The sequence below is a fragment of the Manihot esculenta genome, chromosome 5 (genome assembly GCF_001659605.2).
Source record: "Manihot esculenta cultivar AM560-2 chromosome 5, M.esculenta_v8, whole genome shotgun sequence".
Taxonomy (NCBI): domain Eukaryota; kingdom Viridiplantae; phylum Streptophyta; class Magnoliopsida; order Malpighiales; family Euphorbiaceae; genus Manihot; species Manihot esculenta.
The window spans coordinates 1,709,823-1,728,848 of NC_035165.2; the positions used below are offsets into that span (position 1 = coordinate 1,709,823).

Below are 19,026 nucleotides of genomic sequence, written 5' to 3' on the forward strand. Positions count from 1 at the left end.
TAAATAGCAGTTTAGAGTAAATAAAGCTACTTGTTTGTTACACAGTAGATTTGAACCGTTTGATCAAAACGGGCAATCATAACGAGATATGATACGATTGCAATTGGCGTTATAATTAACGGACTTTTGCTAGGATTCTTAGTGGCAGAACTGTAATTAGAAAGTATAAGAGAAGAAACGTGGACGGCGAGCGGAGTTGATGTGGACACGTGGACAGATGTGGGGCTGTGCATCATAAACATAGCCGACAATCGAGTGTTGTATGCAGTCCAGCAATTCTATGGGACAGCCAATTGCAGGTCTAGAACATGTCCATGTAGACACCAAGGAAGTATGCAATGAATTGTAAATAGAATATTTTACGTGTGTTTGGATGTAGGTATATTTAAATAAAAATTATTATTATTTTCCTATTATAATTTTTATTTATTTTAAAATTATTATCTATTTTTCTATACCATAATAAAATATAAATAATTTCTTATAATTTTTAATAAATTTCTTGAAATATCTCTTAATATTTTTAATATAAATATAATTAAAAAATTAATAAAAAATATTTTTTAATATATATAAAAAAGTAAAATAAATGGAATAATATGATATTGATATATTGATTGGAGTTATCTTGTAAATAAAGAGACACATAGGGTCCAGTCTTGGAGCAAGTACCAACTATCAAGGTTTTATTAATAATAGCTTTTGTAGGAGCTATGCTTCTTCTAAACAATATCGAGAGGTGGTCCAAATGATGTCGTTTTTGCGTGGGACGTTGATTTTTGTTAGACATAACAAGTCACGAATTGATGATCACTAATAATTTTTTGGACGTAAAGAAAGGTGAAGCTAATAAGCAAAAAAAAAATCAAAATGAGACGGCAATGGTGTCCACTGGATGGAACGACGTAGTCTTCACGAATTCAACAGAAACACTAGTTTGAGAAGAACGGAGAGATTCTCCGAAGTCGTAATTAGCAAAGTAAAATTCTCATTTTTATTAAGGGAAATAAAATAAAGATCAGTGACATAATGACAAAAATATCCCTTTCTTTTTCCTTTAATTGCTGGGACCCAAGATCCGTTGGCTAGATATGGTGTGGCACTGCTTTTCTCTGTCAAGAAAGTAAAATTTATGTGACGTGTCAATGACGAAACGCTGGATTTTCACAAATAAAGAAGGAAAGGCTATTGGGTAACTTGGATTTAGAAGCATTCTCTTCTTCTTTTTTTTTTTGAATTTTTATTATTGTTATGTGGAATTAATATTAATTGATTCTGTTAGGTTGGCTTTATGGATGTGCTATTTTGTTCCAGAAAATCAGATGCTTTTTGGGTTTGGGAGTGTAAGTTACGTGAGAATTTGTTTTTATGGGTATAAAAATATTTAGGGTTATTTTTATTAAAAAAAAATTTTAATCTAATCGGAATTATTGGTATGTACTGGAGTTGTACTGAATGTCCTCTCTCTCTCTATGTTTTATTAACAATAATAATAATAATAAAGCAAATGCACTAAGTGGCAAATGATAAAAAAACAAAAGCAAGTTAATATATTTGAATCAAATAAAATTAAAAGAAGATGCACATTGGACAACTTCCTAAAAAATTAAAAGTTTTTTTTAATGGAGGAAAAATAAGTAATTTAATTAAGTTATTTTTGAAAAGTGGATTTTTTTAAAAATGTAATATATTTGAATCAAATAAAATTAAAATAAAAAGAAAAAAAAAGGTGGGTGGAGGAAAATGCAAAGTGAAGGTGGGGAAATGGAAAGACCATCCAAAGTGGGAGGAGGGAGGAAATTAGCATAGTGTCTTTTTGAAGAAAGCAAAAGGAAAAAAAAAAAAAAAACATTATTTTTTACATTTGATTCTATTTGTTATGGCCTTGGTTTGGTTTAAGCCAATTATATGAATATGATATTTTGACTTGCAAATTGAAATTAAATAATTATTTGTGTAATGTCACATGTGTAAAGGTGAATGGCATGGATCAAATATATTAAGAATGTTCCACTTCACACATTTCCACTCACAACATCATCATTACCCTTCCTCCACTTTCAAAGGTCAAAGCCATTTTCTGCTCATTTCCTCTCTGCACACCATTGAGCCATTTTCGTTAAGTGGAGCTCCAAAACAAAGGAAAATATGGTAGCTATACAATGAATTCATTTTATCATTGATTAATTCACATAATAATGCTAAGTTGTAATATGGGTTATTAATTCTGATCACAAGTATCTATTGACACTTGGAAAATTCAGTAGGTCTTGATAGGGTCACCTTCACAAAATTCAGATATTTGTAATGATAGGTCAACTCAAGGTTGATTGACTTTTAAGAGTCTTCGTTTACCTACTGCCTCTCTGGGTTAACAAGAAACTTTTGGCAGATCCAATACTGTATTGGGCTTCTAGTCGATAGTGTTAAGAGAAGAAAATGGAGAACTGGGTCGGCCCAAAGTATAAAAGGCTTGCAAGTCATCCGAAGGGACAGATGTTACCTGAAATTTCAAACCGTTGATAAAATTCTAATTTGTATTAATTAATAAAACTTTGGTTTTTTTTTTTTTCAGAATTCGCGATTGGAGAATAAAAATTGAAACTTTTCAAATTTACTCAAATACATTTATCACCGTGTGAATGTAAAACTTTAGTTATTTAATTAGTTTAATTATCAAATAAAAAATAATAAGATTAATTCTCATATCAAACCAATTAAATTTGATCAATTCATTTAGTATGGACCTTCAAATTCAATCGCTAAAAGTAAAAGCTTGTATATATTATTGGATAAAGCAGAAAATTATTAATGAGAAAATAAAATCGATATCAACAATGACGAATTTACAAGTCGAAATTATAATATTTCTTTTCCACATGTTCATTTCACACTTTTATTTTCAATGTTTAAATTAAGAAATGAGTTACATTGACTATTATATGCATCGTTTATTCTCTTTATTTTTTATCCATAATTTTGCAGAAAATTTTGATTATCTTTTTTTTTTTTAATAATTTATTGCTGGAAACAAACTGCCTTAAACCAGAATTGAATACGGTTCTTGTTTAATCTATTATTCAGCAACTCGAACTGATGTGCAGGTCTACACAGGTGGCGGTGTAGGAGATGTCTTGTTATTTCTCTCATGGTCGTGTTCATTTGCAATGAGCAAATTACTACGTAATTAACATGGGTTTCACAAGAGACGTGAGAAATGTACACCCTTATAAATATGGAGCCACAAATTAAGGCAATCTTCTTCCACAGTTGTTTCAAAGTTTCTACTCAAGTTGTATGCCGACAGATCATTCATGGAAATTTGTGGTCGTAAAGCTTTTATAGGAATTCATAAACATGGGCCAGAGTCCGATACCTACTCCATTTCTTTGTCAAAATCAAGGACTAAGAACAAATGCAATCATGGATAAAATCAAAGCAGAAAATGGTTTACTTTATGTTTTGCAAAGGTCAAAAAGATTCAATTTCCCAAAAAGCGCTCTTTTACAAGACAGTATTCACACCATTCCCTTTTCAATGAAATTTAGGTAAAGGCTAACAGCCTTATCCTTGAATTTATGTAGCATCAACGTTGTTCTGATTAACGTTAAGGTGATGCACCTGTTCAAAGTTTACACATGTTTCCTAGATTCCAAAACTCCTGCTTTTCATCCATGAACAGGGTGGGAATTGGAGAAGGAATATAGAAACATTCATGGCTATTCTTCACATTGTTTCACGTTTTTCCATGCACAGTGAAAATCTGTGTAGTTGAGGAAGAGAAAAAGAGGGATGGCCAGATAGGGGGCCGAAGGGAAGAAGACGTGTTGTTTATGCCCTAGAAGGCATTGTAGCTAGGCCACTATTTTGCTCATCTTTCAAATCAAATGTTTCATTACATTCATTCGAAATCACCCCTACCCCCAACTCCCATAAAAATTTTCACATGTACAGACAGTATATTAGTCATCAACGACTTAAAACCCTTGCTGATGCAATGGTTCTATCACTAACCCATTAAAATGTAAAGCACAAAAAAGGAAAAGGCTCATTGCTTAAGCATATCGTTTAGCTGCACAATGTTTCTCTGCAAATCTATCAAACTTTATATTTCACCAATCATTATCAATCAGTCCTAAGGAGTTAGGCAATCCAACACACAATATCAAGTGGATAACGTTTGGCTAGGTGTTCAAGTGGTTTTCACAAGTGCCCAAAACACATGAAATAATTCTTGCACCAGTAAGACTAATTAAAATGAAAAAGACAAGAGGGCAAGTTTAGCAAAGAGATGTAGAGCTGATGTTTCTGATACATTTACAACAAAAGATTCGTATTAGGGTTTTAAACAAGGAGATAACAAAGCCAAGAGTTGTGGGGTTCCCTTAATGGCAAACACAGACACACACATCATTATCCTCACCTGTAGACACACAATGTCTATACTCGACTGAAAGAACGAAAACAAGCCAGTATTAGAAATCGAAAGCCTTAATGGAGTTCCACCAATGATTAATGGCATGCAAATCAAATGATCCTATACTGTTCGACTATTCAACTTGGATTTGAGATAAAGACAAAACTACATTAAAGCAGAAGTTGATAAACAAATGAAACAACCATCCAAACCTTTGAAAACGTATTACAAGTAATTAAGCACCACAAAGACATGTACGAAAATTTTGTACATAAAAAGAAGTTTTTAAGACTACATTTCTACACCAATTTTTCTCTCTAATACAGAGTTGTGCAACTTTTCAAATAATGACAGAAAAAAAAAAGGAAGGGAAAGGAATCACTTTCTTGCTAGTGCATCTTCCCAAAGTTTATACCTTTTTTAAAAGATTTATTTGGAGATTAGAGCCAAAAACTTAAACAGCATGAAACCCTAAGAGAGAGAAGGAAGAGAGAGGTACCAGAGTTGAAAGCCAGATCTGAAGGTACCAGAAACAAACAGATCAGATACTGCAAACCATCATGAGAGAAATCTGCATAATGATGAACTACAAAAGTCTGACAAAGAAAACACCATAATCGCAACAACAGAAAAAGAAATGAAAAGAGGGAGGGTAATGATGAAACTTTTATTCAAAGTGGATGGTCAAATATTTCATCATTACACCACGCTGCAAAGGTCTAACAACCTAGATTAGCCTAAAAATGAAAACCCATGATCTAGAACTGCCGATGTTTCCCAAAAAAAGACCAATACAACAAATTAGAGAAAAAGAAAAAAGAGATTTAATTATAGAAAAGCAAACCTTTACATGCAGGTCTTGAAAAATCAGTATGGAAGCATTAATTGGGGGGAATGAAGCCTGGTCCGACGACACTAGCAGTTGATCAATATGCTTAGATCTGTATGTAAAAGCATCAAAAGAGAGTCCTCGAGCCAGACAACATTCCCCTCAAAAGAGAAGCTTCCCTTGAATATGGTGTTGAATTCATAACAGAGAAAATTGATCTTATCTCTGTATCCCCCAAGAGTCTCGCCTATCTTCAAGGGGGATGAGAGCGAGAGGGAGAGAGAGAGAGATTTTGGTGATCATGAAGAGATGATGAAGGGAATGATATGGCATGGGGGTTATAAGAAGAGTAAAAAAGAGTGGAAAGCCAATGTTAAAAAAAGACAAAAGATAGGTGCAGGCCCCGACCCTACCAGCTGGTTTTTCAGTTCCAGAAATGACCACGACCTCACTCTCTTTCTCTCTCCCTCTCTCATGTATATACATGATAACATGTACATACATGCGCTAAAATCCATTTCCACCGTTGGATTTCCCAGATGACTCTGATAGTAACACCTCGTACGGGATTTACTACATGCACAGGAGAGAAACCCACCATTAGATTTTAGGTATGATGGTTGATGGTGTCATCAAACATCAACTGCTGTGACTGTGCTGTCCACGTACTATGTTAACCTAGAAATCAAGACTCATTATCCACCGTAGGATGAAGAGACTGGACTGTATACCATGATCTAAAAAGCTGTAATATCATTCTACTCTTTAATTCATAATGTAATAGCATTAAATAATTGAATAGAAAAAGGAATCAAAATAAAGGAGGCCTAGAATTGAGTCAGAGGAGTGGTTGAGTTATTGAGCTGCCCGATAATGGAAACCCTATTTAATATGCTTTCACTTTTTAGAATCAATTATTTGTATTATCAGGATTTTTTAATTTAATAATTTTTCTTACTATTACTATTACATATAGTTTTTCCTCCTCGTTTTCCTTTTTTTAATAATTATTTTAAAAAATTTGTATTTTATTATGAATTGAAATATTGGACCCTCGTCTGCCGTGTCACTTTTGGGCAGGGGCGAGGAGTTCGAGGCGATGACCGACAGATAGAGTCAGGGGTCCACGCTCTTCTCCTTTTCGCTTTGCCTTTTTACCCCATCCCAATTCCTCGGTGACTCTTTCTTGCATTTCTTAGGTCAAAATGCCTAGCTTTCTTTTTTTCTTTTTTTTCACTTCAAATTCCATCCTATTTTCCAAATGAAAGATTATCTATTTATGTTCGTGGTAATTCAATAAAAAAGAAATTAATTATTTTTCTGATTAGACTCCATAAATGACATTATAGTTTCCATGCAAGGACTTTTATTACTGTGGGGTCCGAATATGGAGTCCCTTTGAAATTAGAGTCGTGGTTGTAAGAAGGAGAAGCTTGCATTATTACAAAATAAAATATTAAGAAAGACGAGCTGCTATCGTTGATTTGGAAGTAGATATAATTTTGAATGTTTGGCTGGTAATGGCGGTGAGGGCAATTCGCAAGCAACAAAGCAATTAAGATTGGAGTAAGGGATGGAAACAAGACATGCCTTTGAGATAATGATGTGTTTGGCTTATTAAAAACTTCCCTCTTCTTTCTTTGTTGTCAAGATAGTGACTAGGCACAACCACCATCTTCGGACACACATCGCCATGAAATTTAATGGGTCCAATTTGTTCTCTCTCTCTTGTTCTGTGACAGACATCTCCTTTTCGTTCATCTTTATAATTAGTTTCGATAATAAATGATGATAGAATACTTAGCCAAATGCGTCATTTAGAGAGAACTAAGTTGAGGTTGATATAAATTAATAAAGATCTACATATGCAGAGACCATATATTAATTAATTAATTTTGAACCTGCAACTGTATACATGTCTGAAATATTGATTCGGAATTGATGAAAGAGGATACTCTGCTTGTACTTTGTGACCATAGTAATGCTTTTGTCTTACATAGCAACTATTGCATTCTCGATCCCTTCCCCAAAATATATATATAAAATATAATTTCCTGGGTGGCATAAGAATTACAAATATCTGAGATTAATTTAACTTGTGAACCTCGAAAATTCAGTTCATAATTGAAGCATGTATACAACTTTTTGACATTTAAACAAGTCAATGAAAATATAAGGTGAATTCATGAGTTGATTTCTGAGTGATGGGATGGATTGAAATGGGTTGTAATTGGAATAGAGAAAAAATAATCAAAGAATGGATTATAAAGAGAGTTAACTAATTTATACAGTGGAATTGTGTGAAAGAGATGAGGGTTTTGTTTTCATGTGAGGTTGGTGCCCGTAAGAAGTGCTGCCATGTTAGCTATCACCTTCTCTCTCTCTCTCTCTCTCTCTCTTTTTGTACAGTACATCAGAGTGACAAACGGAGAGGACGATACTGGCTACAGATTTCAACGCTTTTACAGTCTTGAAAATTGTGTCTCTATAATATATATGGACAGAAAGAGAAAGTGGGATAGGAACAACACGTAAATGTCAAATCCCTGCATCTCTAAACCAGCTTGTCGACATTTCAATTTTATATTACGACAAAACCCGAGAAATTTGTGATTTTTAACATCTAAACTAATGTTTTTTTTTCCCTTGTTTTCAAATTTTCAGTTCATTAATAATCAAGGCAGCCTTTTCACTAGTCCAGCTCCATCGCCTGGTCCTCAAAATGCATGGTCACGTGCCATATGTTTGTGTAGGGTAGTTGAAAAGATAGAAAATTTTAAACAAGTTTTACCCATTTCCCCCCTGTTTACCCGGACAAATAACTAGTACAATTTTTTTTTTGTTTTCTTAAACTTGTAGCTTTCTTTCCCTATTTTCCACGCATCCAAACAGAGGAGCTTTTGGATATTTAAGTCAAATTGATGTCTGGAATGAGGAGAGAGCAGAAATTACACTCCAAAAGTAAAAACAAAGGTGCAAAAGCTTACGTGGGTTAGTGTTGTTAATTTGGAAAATTTATTAAGACGGCCAATGTGCACGCTCCCCCACGTAAATTTGGCACCTTTAATCTGATTTTGAAAAAAATACTTGTACTGGGAGAAGACTTTTGAAACACCTAAAACCCTGTTGCTATAGGTTGTAGCATTGTAATTAGTGAAAGTTTCAAGCAACTGTAACACCCTGTTTGTTTGTTTATTAATTTTAATTAATTATTTTCCTCCCCTATTTCTTCTCTCCACTTGCTTCTGTATTTCTGTCTATACATTTTTACTTTTAATTATTATGCAAAATAATAATAAATATACATACATATTATAATTATTGATAAACATGAATTATTTGAATTGGTTTAATTTATGAATGAAGGCAGATGTTGAATGTATCCAAAAATCTCACTCATTATGAATAATAATAATAATAATAATAATAATAATAATAATAATAATAATAATAATAATGAAAATGCAAAGTCCAGATGTCATTCCAAAAGTAATTAAAAGATCGAAATTATCAGCCTGCAAAATCACTTTATGAGTTGAAAGTTGAAATAGAGACCTCCTTCCCTAATAATAATAATAATTAAATAAATAAAAATAAGCCTAAAACAGGAAACCTTCTGATTTCGGTTGTAGCTTGGAGGCCCATTTTAGGAGGTGCAGCGCCGAATAGAAACCCGCTTATCTGTCAGTTCTCTGGCCCCTCGGCCTGCGTGTTCGAAGTTGCAAGCCCACCCAATGAGGCACGGATAAGATCAATGCCGAAAAAAGCGGCCCAAACATGGCAATGATCGTTAAGTGCCTGAGCCCAATAGATTGATATCCCGTTATTTGAAGCTGTTTATATAAATAAATATTAAAATATATTTTATATAGTTTAGATTGGATTCCAACATTATCAAATTTGGATATATATGCTAATTACTCCATTCGTATCCTAAATCGAAATTCCTTGCACACAAGTAGATGCGTACAAACTAATCATGGGACTGAGTAATCATTAACAAGACATGCCATGAATACGACGTAGTCAATGTTTCATCTCCACCAAACTTCATGTTAACAGGAGATGCAAGTTATGTATTTGTACAACCTCATAAGCCAACAAAAACTTCATGATTATGACTGCAATTCAATCCCCTTCTCATTCCTTAACTCCCCAGAATTCTACGTACCTAAATTCACTCACTAATTACATCTTCAGACCCATGTCCCATTCACTTTCCGCCATTTGGGCAGCCTCTGTGTGGCTTGTTTTGGACATTTCTTCAGCTCATGTGGCAACTATTGCTCATTGCCTGTCCTTCCAAAATCCAAACACCACTCTTTCGCGAATCGGCCGTCTGTCATGATAATCTTGTATTAATCAAAGTCTCGTACACAATGAATCTCGACGGTTTATGTTCTTCGCACGTGTGTGATGAAGTTTATCCCTAATCCTTTTTAAGACGACGTTGCATTTTGTTGGGTTTAATCAATGGAATGCAAGACAAAGGCAGCCTCACGACGTGGCAAGCGAATAGACAACAGAGACATTTGATTCAAAACTTGTCCCCACAGGCGACTTTCTGTAAGCTACGATTTTAAAGCAACAAAAGGCACGTGTCCTCCATATTTAACAAGCTTTCTACGTTGAACCACAGAGTTTCTGCTACGTCTCTCATTAGCGCATAAAAAACTCCAAAAGGGGATGACGACGAAGGCAAATTAGGGTACTTTGTTTTGACTCATTGCACCTGGCGAAAGGCTATTGGGTGACGTGTTGCAGCTGCTAGATACTTGCTCCTGGGCAACTAATCTCATTGGCTGTAATAAATATTTGTTTTATGTTTTTTTAATTTTGGCAATTTAATATATAGATTTTTTAATTGATATTTGGCGAAGAACCAAAGTCGGGCACGTTGAGCCTGTGGTCTCGACAATGACTGAACCGAACATGGCTCCAATCGGCTTGTTGTTGGCTCGCCCGTCACCGCCGTTTAGACTCCATGCCTAATTATAAATTATCTTATTGTAGGTAACGTAATTCGAAAATTTTAATTATTTTATAGTATTAAAATTTAGTTGCTTAATTGACCATTCTTTTCAATTTTTAAAATCATTTTATTTTTTTTTAAAAGCATAAAATCACTTTATTTATCGCCGGTGAAAGAATGTTATATAACTCTTATAATCCAATTATATTATTACTAGCTGAGTTTATTAATGTAATACTATTTATATAATTAATTGTAGTTGTTCTGATAACGTAATAAAAAAATAAAAAAATAAAGAAAAAATATAGAAAAATTTTTATGAGTTTGAATCAATTTTCGAGAATCATACTATATTTTGAAAGAAAAAATCATTTATTCACTATGAATTATGGAGAAAAAATAAACACGAACTTAATTATAAATTAACAATAGCAAAGAAAAATAACAATCACGATATTTTTTGTTTCATATATTTTTTACATTTTTTTACATTCAAAATAGAGAGATATCTGTCACTTAAATAGCAAACTCAATGAACCTGATTTTCAAAGTAAAAAACTGAAAAATCTCTCAGATCTTTTAAATAAAGGTAGGAAAATAAAATATCTTTGTTCCTTTTAATTCTTGCAAACTTTTTTATTTTCCTAAAACATATGCTTATCAAAACCTTTCGAGTATTTTGAGAAATTTGTGCATTCTAAACTTCCGGGATTTTAAATTTTTGTATCCAGGTTACTTTTGCCTTAATGAGTCTTCGAGCTTTCGGGTTACCCTCGCCTTCCAGTTTTTTGGACTTCTGAATTCTCAAGCTTTAGCGAATTTTCGAACTTTCGAACTTTCAAACTTTTCTTCTTACCTTATAAACTTTTGAGTATTTGAATTTTTCTAGATACCTTGCCTGCCTTGACGAGCATCAGCCCGCATCTCGGACACTCCAGTCTTTCTCTCATCAGCCAGGTTTACTCTCTAACAAAACACCCCATTAATAAATCGTCACACCTCGTTAAAGATCATTTACCATACTATCTATAGATCATCTATTTTTATTTAAAAAATTTTAAATTTTTTAAAAGAATTTGTGTATCAGCCTTATATTAATAAAAAATTTATTTTATACGGAGAATGTATTTTAAGATTTTGAATAATGTTTCTTCGCAATTCACTTCTCTGGGGTAAGGATCGGAAGAATTAGGAGGTAGCACATGATTCACGTTGCCGACAATTAAAGGTTAAATCACGACAATAATAGGGTGAAATTTGATGGTGATTGGTGACTACCTTATTCTATACTGCAATGTATTTTAATATTCTCTTTCACCATTTTGCATAATACATACGGTGGAGTACTCAATCATTTATATTTGAGAAGGTGATTACTAACATTATCTATCACATTAATTGATGAATATTCTCTAATTAAATTTGGATCAGGCTTGAATTCTTTATTTAAAAATGTAGTGGATATCTGATTTTTCAGATTAATTTTTTGTTTGTTTAATTAATAGTATATTTTAATTATATACATGACATGAAATTACAAGCAAATAGACAAGCCGGCTTGAATTGGCCACGCAACGTATCAGCTAGTCTATTCTTTAAGCTGAAGCCTTGTTCAGAAAATGAAATCGAAAAAGAAAGAAAATTAATTAGGAGTGTTGAAAAAAGATGGAGAATGTTAGAAGAAAATTACCATACGATATTAGATACATAGAAGCCAAGCCCCAATTCGTTGGATATAAAGCAACAAATAGATCATTTCGGTCGGAAGCGGATCCATAGATTCACATAATTTGTCTAAGCAGGGACTCAGAATTCCTGCAGCTCACTTCACATCTCTACAAGATGATGTTAGATGAAGCACAATATTCTCCTTCAACACAGGAGCCTTTTAGCTCCATCGACACTCTCGCAACCCCAAGAAAGAAGAAGAACATGAACAAGAGAAGGTTCAGTGATGAGCAAATTAAATCTTTGGAGTCTATGTTTGAATCCGAATCAAGGCTTGAGGCTCGAAAGAAACTACAGCTAGCTAACGAGCTTGGCTTGCAGCCGAGACAGGTTGCAATATGGTTTCAGAATAAGAGAGCTAGATGGAAGTCCAAGCAGCTAGAAAGAGACTACAGTATTCTACGATCCAATTACAATAGCTTGTCTACCAGGTTTGAGTCTCTCAAGAAGGAGAAACAGGCGTTGGCAGTTCAGGTACTTGGCTACACATTGGCTACTGTTGATAGCTTATTATGTTCTACCTAGCTACTCCTGGGTTGTGCTCATTTATCATTATAAAATTTGACAGTTGCAGAAGCTAAATGATCTGATGCAGAAGCCGAAAGAGGAAGGCGGGTGTTGTGTAGCTGTGAACAGCAATGAAGGTGAATCAGAAAATAGAGACGCCACAAAGTGTGATTCAGAAGAGAAGGCCAGCTTGTTATATGAAAGATCAGCACATGGACTGGGAGTTGTTTCAGATGAAGATAGTAAAATAAAGGTTGAATATTTTGGATTAGAGGAAGAACACAACCTTATGAGCATGGTGGAAATGGAACCAGCTGATGGATCATTGACAACATCACAAGAAGACTGGGGGAGTTTAGACTCTGATGGCCTTTTCGGTCAATCAAACAGTTGTTGTCAGTGGTGGGATTTCTGGGCTTGAGTTTAATGGAAACGGGTAAGAGCAAAACATGGATCAAACTCGCAAAAATAATATTTTCTGATAATTGAGAGAACATCAAAGAGAAGAACATTTCAGTAAAATGCATAGATGGAAGAAATGATGAATTTTGCGGGATGCAAATAGAAATAACACAAATGCAAAAGCTGCCAATGAAGATGATCATCCATGCATAAAAGTAGGAAGCTAACACAGACATCTTGCACAAATACGTACCTTCGGATACACAAACTTGTGCTTTTTTAGCTACAACTTACAAGTTTTTGGTGTTACATACCATCTGCTATATATTCAGTTGAGTGTGTTTGTATGCGTTATTGATAGTCTTTTCATCCACATAATTAGCTAAAATTAAACAATTGGCAGAAGAACAGATAGGGAACATGATAATTAATCAGATTATATATATGCCAACCATGGCTATTGGCTACCATTGACAGTCGCAGAGTGTTATTCCATATTCTTTCTCTCTCTTTTTTCTTTTAATATAATAGTTTTATGCTTGCCAAGCCTAGGCATCAGGAAGCATAATTAATTATGTCTCAATTGTTCAATTCAGCCAATTTATATAATAGAAACCATATAAATTGAAGAATCCAACCGTACTCCCCTTTAGAAAGATTTAAAAATGTAATAGTTATTATCTAATCTTCAGATGTATTAATATATTTAGATAATTAAGTTTACAAATTCAATTATATATTCTGAAATTTATTTTTTATTTTTTTAATTCATCGCTGGCTTAGTGTATTTTATATTTATAAGAAAACAAATAGAGGGCGCCCGGGCGGGAATGAGAGCGAATCGGACGGCTAAGATTTCTTGTTTTTTACGATTGGAACTAAAGCTTGATGGGTCCCATTATCTCATCTCTTAGTCAATGACGCGTCCTGTCTTTCGCTTGTTTACCGGATAAACGGCGCCGTGTTCTTCTCGAACGCAAGAGACGAGGTGTCGTTTAGTGGGCAATGTCTCCCGAATCTCAGCGCAATGCTTTTGCTTCCCTGGAGTTGTAGTTTTAGTAAAGTGCCTTTGAGCCTCTGACGGGGAAGAGAGGAACTAAACTAATGAACGACCTCTCTAATGCGGTGGTGAGAGAGCAGAATAGCGAGAGCTGCAATCCAATACCGAGAAAAGCAATCTGCATTCTAGTGGCTTTGTTCGTGACTGGGCTTTCGGTTTCTATTTTTATTTTGATTGTGGTCCACAACCCCATTTTCTTTCTTTCTTTCATCTTGCTCTCTGCTTTCGTTTTATCCTTCATAGCTTGGAACAGGCTTAATTGGAGGCATAACTATGCTACTATTCGCTTTCTTCGCTCATTCCCCGATTCTGAGCTTGCTTCTGCACGTGAGGGACAGCTTGTTAAGATCACTGGGGTACTTCACTGTTTCTCTCTGTCTTTTTCTCCCTTATTAATTTACTATGTTTCATACATGTTTTTAGCTTTTTGTGAAAGGGAAGAAAAAAGAAGTTTTTGTGTAAAAAAGATTTTTTTTTATAAAATATATATTGCATTGCTTCTGTTTTTTTTTTTTTTTTTTGTGGAATTTTCACTGGGGTAGTGTACCATCAATCTTTAGCTCAGATAATCTCAAGCAATGGATTTGTATGCTTGTCGTTGTACAGTATGAATGTAAGAATGACATTGTGAAGTTTGTGAAGGTTTCATGGCCTATTGAGTTGCTTTATGAAAATGCTGTGCAAAGAAGTAATATTGTGATTATCAAAATAAGTTAAAAGTTTTTAACCCTCAGATGTCACAATGGAAAATTGGTTGATTTATTTTCTGTGGAAATGGATGTCAATGAGTTCTCCTTTGTAAGGAATGCGGTTCTCTTGATCAAAATTAGAGAATGTTATTTGGGGATTCGGGGAGAGGGTTGGTTACTATTTGGGGGAAAAGATTTTACTAGGTATAGTGATGATAAACAGTGCCATAGTAAGTTGCAGAAATTCTTTTACATGCTTCATTCACTTTATATATTTCTATTGTTCACTTTCCCTTCAAAACTAAATTTTTATTTGATTTTTCTTTTGTCAATTCTCATGTTTGGAAACCTAATAAGTAAAAGAATTCAATTCTTTTTAACTTAAAAATAATTTAAATTAAACGAAATAAAAATCAGGCTAAAAATAATATGATTGTGTGGGAATTGCATTGAATTCTTTTTTTTTTTTTTACGATTGATTTTTCAAACGAAGCCATACGTATTTTCTCATATGTTTCAGTCACTTTTTTTTATTTGTCCATTCATTTTTTGTGATCATTACCACATTATTCACTGCAGTGATTCACTGCACCAAGCATATAGTTTTTCTAAAAGAAAACGGTTGAGTCCTGAGAACAGCTTTTGAATTTTACGTTATTGAACACTGAGACTTTGCTGGGCTTTAGCCATCCTGCTTTTGCTGATTCCTCAAGTCATTGACAATGAGCAAGTTAATAGCTTTATGATTTGATGAAATATTTCAGAAGTTGTTATCAAAAGTTTAGGTGTTACTTTGCATATGATAGTTTGTTACTATCTAGATTATGAACTCATGGAAAGTGTCAGTTGAAATTTTGTTTTGAAGTATTTGGAGCCAATTTTAGCTTCTTGATATCTGTGGACTTTGAATATCTACAAAACTAAGCATGAGGTTCTGATTACCAATTAGACATTCATGGAAAGACTAATTATGACATAGATTGACAAATTTGACCTGCCAAGGATATAGCTTCATGACAATAACAGTTATAATTTGTATCTTTGTGTGGTAGAGAGATGGTTCAAAAGCTGGTATTAGTTTAATATTTCCTTGACAGAGTCAAAGTAGATCAGGTTACTATATGTTAGTTTCTTCATGGATGTAGAAGTTGGAACTTGATGAAGTGCTCTTGGTAATTATACTGCTTACTTCAACTTGAAGCATGATTGGTACTCTTTTTTTCCCCTGATGATTTTAGGTTGTGTCATGTGGGAGTGTTTCCTTGGAATCTTCATATGAAAGGACTACCAGATGTATCTATGCATCTACACTTTTGTATGAATATGGAGGATTTCGACTAAAGCCAAGTGCTGCTAACATGTCATGCTTCCAGTGGAATTTAACATATTGTGAGGTTAGGATCCTCATTTTCAAGAAATTGTTGCAATCAGAGTCGATATTTTGTCAAGGTTTCATTAGGAGTTTGATAGCTGATGTCGGTTTACTTGTCTGATTCAAACTACTTTCTTTAAATTCATAGTTGTAACCTGACAGTCTATTTAGAGTTAAGTTTGCATTAACAGAACATGATTAAGAAAATAATAATGCTTTCATATGCCCTTTTTCTTACATCTTTGCAATCTAATTCTTCAACTTCATTTTTGTGTCCTTAAAGCATCCCAGCTTGAACCAAATGGCCTACTTTCTCTGATTCCTCCCCTTGTATGTTTGTAGTAATTTATATTGAAGCTGTTATTCCAACTGGGCTAATTACGTTTATGATTTGCCTTCTTATAGTTCTATATTTTGTACCATGTATTGTGGGGGGTGGTCTCAGAACCATACTGACAATTAAAGTTGTGAAGATAAAAATGGAAGCTTCTTGAAGTGCTGGTTATAGACACGCACACACACAACTAAGCATTAAGCTCAATGTTATAACTACGCCTCCAGGTCCTTTACTTTCTTGAAATATTCCTTTTCTGCTTCATTTTGCAGTGCCCTGCTCAATCACTTCTTCAGTTATTAAACAGAAATGACGAAATTAGAAATCTACAATCAAATAATTTATTCAATCTGCAATATTGTTACCTGCTGATTTCTGGTGCAGATCATCTCTTCTCAAGTCACAATAGATTGAGGGAGATTGAAAGTCTTAAAACAAGATGTGAATGTGTTGTAGCTTTATTTCAAACGTTATTAAGTACATCTAGAGAACCTAGCCTACTGAACTCAGGCTGGAAATACAAATAAGCTAGGCCTAATCTACTTTCATAATATGTTGGAAATTCATATCAAAGAAAATTAAATGGGGAAACTTGGAAATATTTAAGGGTGATTGTTCATTTACTTTAGAATTGCCTAAGCACTTTGGTTAATTTTGATTCTCTTTCTTCTTCTTCTTCTTCTTTTTGCCTTCTTTTCTTTTTTGGTAGTGGCTAGCCAATTTTGAGGTCCATCTCATGGCAAATTTCTGGGATGTTTTTTGACCAATCCGGCCAATCTTCCTTTATTGATGCTAGACTAGGAATCAATCCACCATTCCTTTATTGATGCTATCGAAAGGCTAAATTTGCCTGTTAACATGTAACTAGACCAAAGAAAATTTGGCAGCCTTGTCTTATGCCATATTAAATTAGCTACAAAGAATTGATCTCATTTGAGTCCAAGACCCCTCTCAAGTCATTTTTGTTTGGAAGCTTGATATATCTCTGATTAGGATTTCCACCTGACAGAGGTTTTCAACCGACTTCTATATAACTGATCAAAAGTCTGGTATCAGAGCTATGGTGAAAGCTGGTCCTGGTTGTAAAGTTGTTCCTCTGATTGTTGAGAGCAAACTAGTGAGTACTACAAGAAATTGCAGAAGTCTATCCTCTCCCTTGAGGAAATGGTTGCAAGAGAGAAACCTCTCAGTTGAAGCCCGTCTCCTGCGTTTGGAAGAAGGGTAAAACTAAAATATTTTCTAATTAATTTATGCATTCTTATTAGGAGCTGTAAGCTGGAAACTTGTGTTGGATTTGGCAGGTATATACAAGAAGGCAGCACTGTGACTGTAATTGGGGTGCTGCAAAAAAATAACGAAGTTGTGATGATTGTTCAACCAGAAGAGCTTCTCACTACAGGATGCCTGTGGGAAAAGCTTCTTTTCCCCATTGATATTGATGGACTAGTACTAGGAGTCTCCAGTCTACCTGGCCGCATCATGAACCCAGATTACAGGTCTCACATTGAACAATAATGTCTAACTCATATTGGAAAAATAGGGAAATATAGGATTTTAGAGACTTGTGGTTGATAAATTGATTTCTTCTAGAAATTTATCCCCATCATGTTGTACATGCACCTTTGCACTTGATAAACTGAGAGATCCTTAATGGCCAGTGGATTGACACGTGGACTCAGGTGGAGCAAGGTTCACTAATCTGGATCTTCTGAAAAGGATATGGATCGAGAATATTGTAATTTTTTTTTTTTTCACAAGCTTGAAGAAGGTTAATTTAGATGTAGAATGAGAGCAAATGCTCTAGGGAAGAAGATAATAAAGAAGAAATAATGGCGAGTGGGAATGTTGGGATGAATCTACATCGTATTGTTATGTTTGTTTATTTACATTCTCCCTGTCTTGTACTCTTTTCTGTTCATTATCCTAATTAACCTATGAGTCTAAGTTAGCATTTGTCTTTTGTTAATCATTATCCATGTATTATGAAATGTTAAGAAAGAAGTGTCTGGAATGTGGATAGACTTTACTCAAACTTCATTTCTTAGGATTCATCTCATCTAGACTGAAAACAATTTCCACTTTGAATTCATTGGATTTGATGGGCTTAAGGAATTTGATTAGGCCCCTTTGCCTGATTAAAAGATTGGGACGTGATTTATTTTATTAATTTCTTGCTTGTTTTAGTGAATCACTTTGTTTACCCCTTTGATTGTGCAGTTTCAGTTCCAATGAATAGTCTTTCTTCATCAGAAATTTCTCCAGAAAAACATTTCCTTTAATCAAGAATTTTTGTACTCTTCAGTTTGGTAGCCTTCTCATCTCATTCCATCCTTGAGATAAAATGTTACATCAATTGTCCTTTTTAAGTTTCTTTTTTTTCTTTCTTTCTTAAAAAAAACTAAAAATTTATTTTTATCCTAAAATATCATTTAATTACTATTCAATTTCTTTCACATTTTTCGTTTTTCAAGTTGACCCAACTTGTTTTCTATTGACTTGAATTTCTGGCACAAAATTAAAGGTAAACCAACAAACAAATTAGTGCACTAAATGGTTTAGTGGAGGTGGCAGACAGATTCTCTCTTGGTCTTCCCTCCCATCAAGGTCAAAGCAACAAAGCAAAGCAAGTTGATTCAATCCTAAACTTAATTAACTTTTATTTCAAAAATCATGATTTATAATTAAGCATTAAAAATCAATGAAAAATTATAAATAT

The 19,026-nt window shown here is 34.0% G+C and overlaps 2 protein-coding genes and 1 long non-coding RNA gene across 3 annotated transcripts; 2 read left to right on the top strand and 1 right to left on the bottom strand.

The window, feature by feature from the left end:
• Window positions 1-2,959: 2,959 nt before the first annotated feature.
• Window positions 2,960-5,833, bottom strand: LOC110614636. The gene is made up of 2 exons (XR_002487813.2): window positions 5,262-5,833; window positions 2,960-4,988 (listed from the first exon to the last, which is right to left on the bottom strand). It is a non-coding gene; the product is annotated as an uncharacterized LOC110614636 (long non-coding RNA).
• Window positions 5,834-11,876: 6,043 nt separating this feature from the next.
• On the top strand, window positions 11,877-13,209 carry LOC110615808 (homeobox-leucine zipper protein ATHB-12). The gene is made up of 2 exons (XM_021757935.2): window positions 11,877-12,420; window positions 12,515-13,209. Exons 1-2 carry the CDS (start codon window positions 12,061-12,063, stop codon window positions 12,872-12,874), a joined length of 720 nt encoding a protein of 239 aa, XP_021613627.1. The 5' UTR covers window positions 11,877-12,060; the 3' UTR covers window positions 12,875-13,209.
• A 153-nt stretch (window positions 13,210-13,362) lies between these two features.
• LOC110615807 (uncharacterized membrane protein At1g16860) lies at window positions 13,363-18,196 on the top strand. The gene is made up of 4 exons (XM_021757934.2): window positions 13,363-14,271; window positions 15,843-15,998; window positions 17,320-17,531; window positions 17,612-18,196. The coding sequence occupies exons 1-4, from the start codon at window positions 13,960-13,962 to the stop codon at window positions 17,823-17,825; spliced, it is 894 nt and encodes a 297-aa protein (XP_021613626.1). The 5' UTR covers window positions 13,363-13,959; the 3' UTR covers window positions 17,826-18,196.
• The last annotated feature ends 830 nt before the right edge of the window (window positions 18,197-19,026 follow it).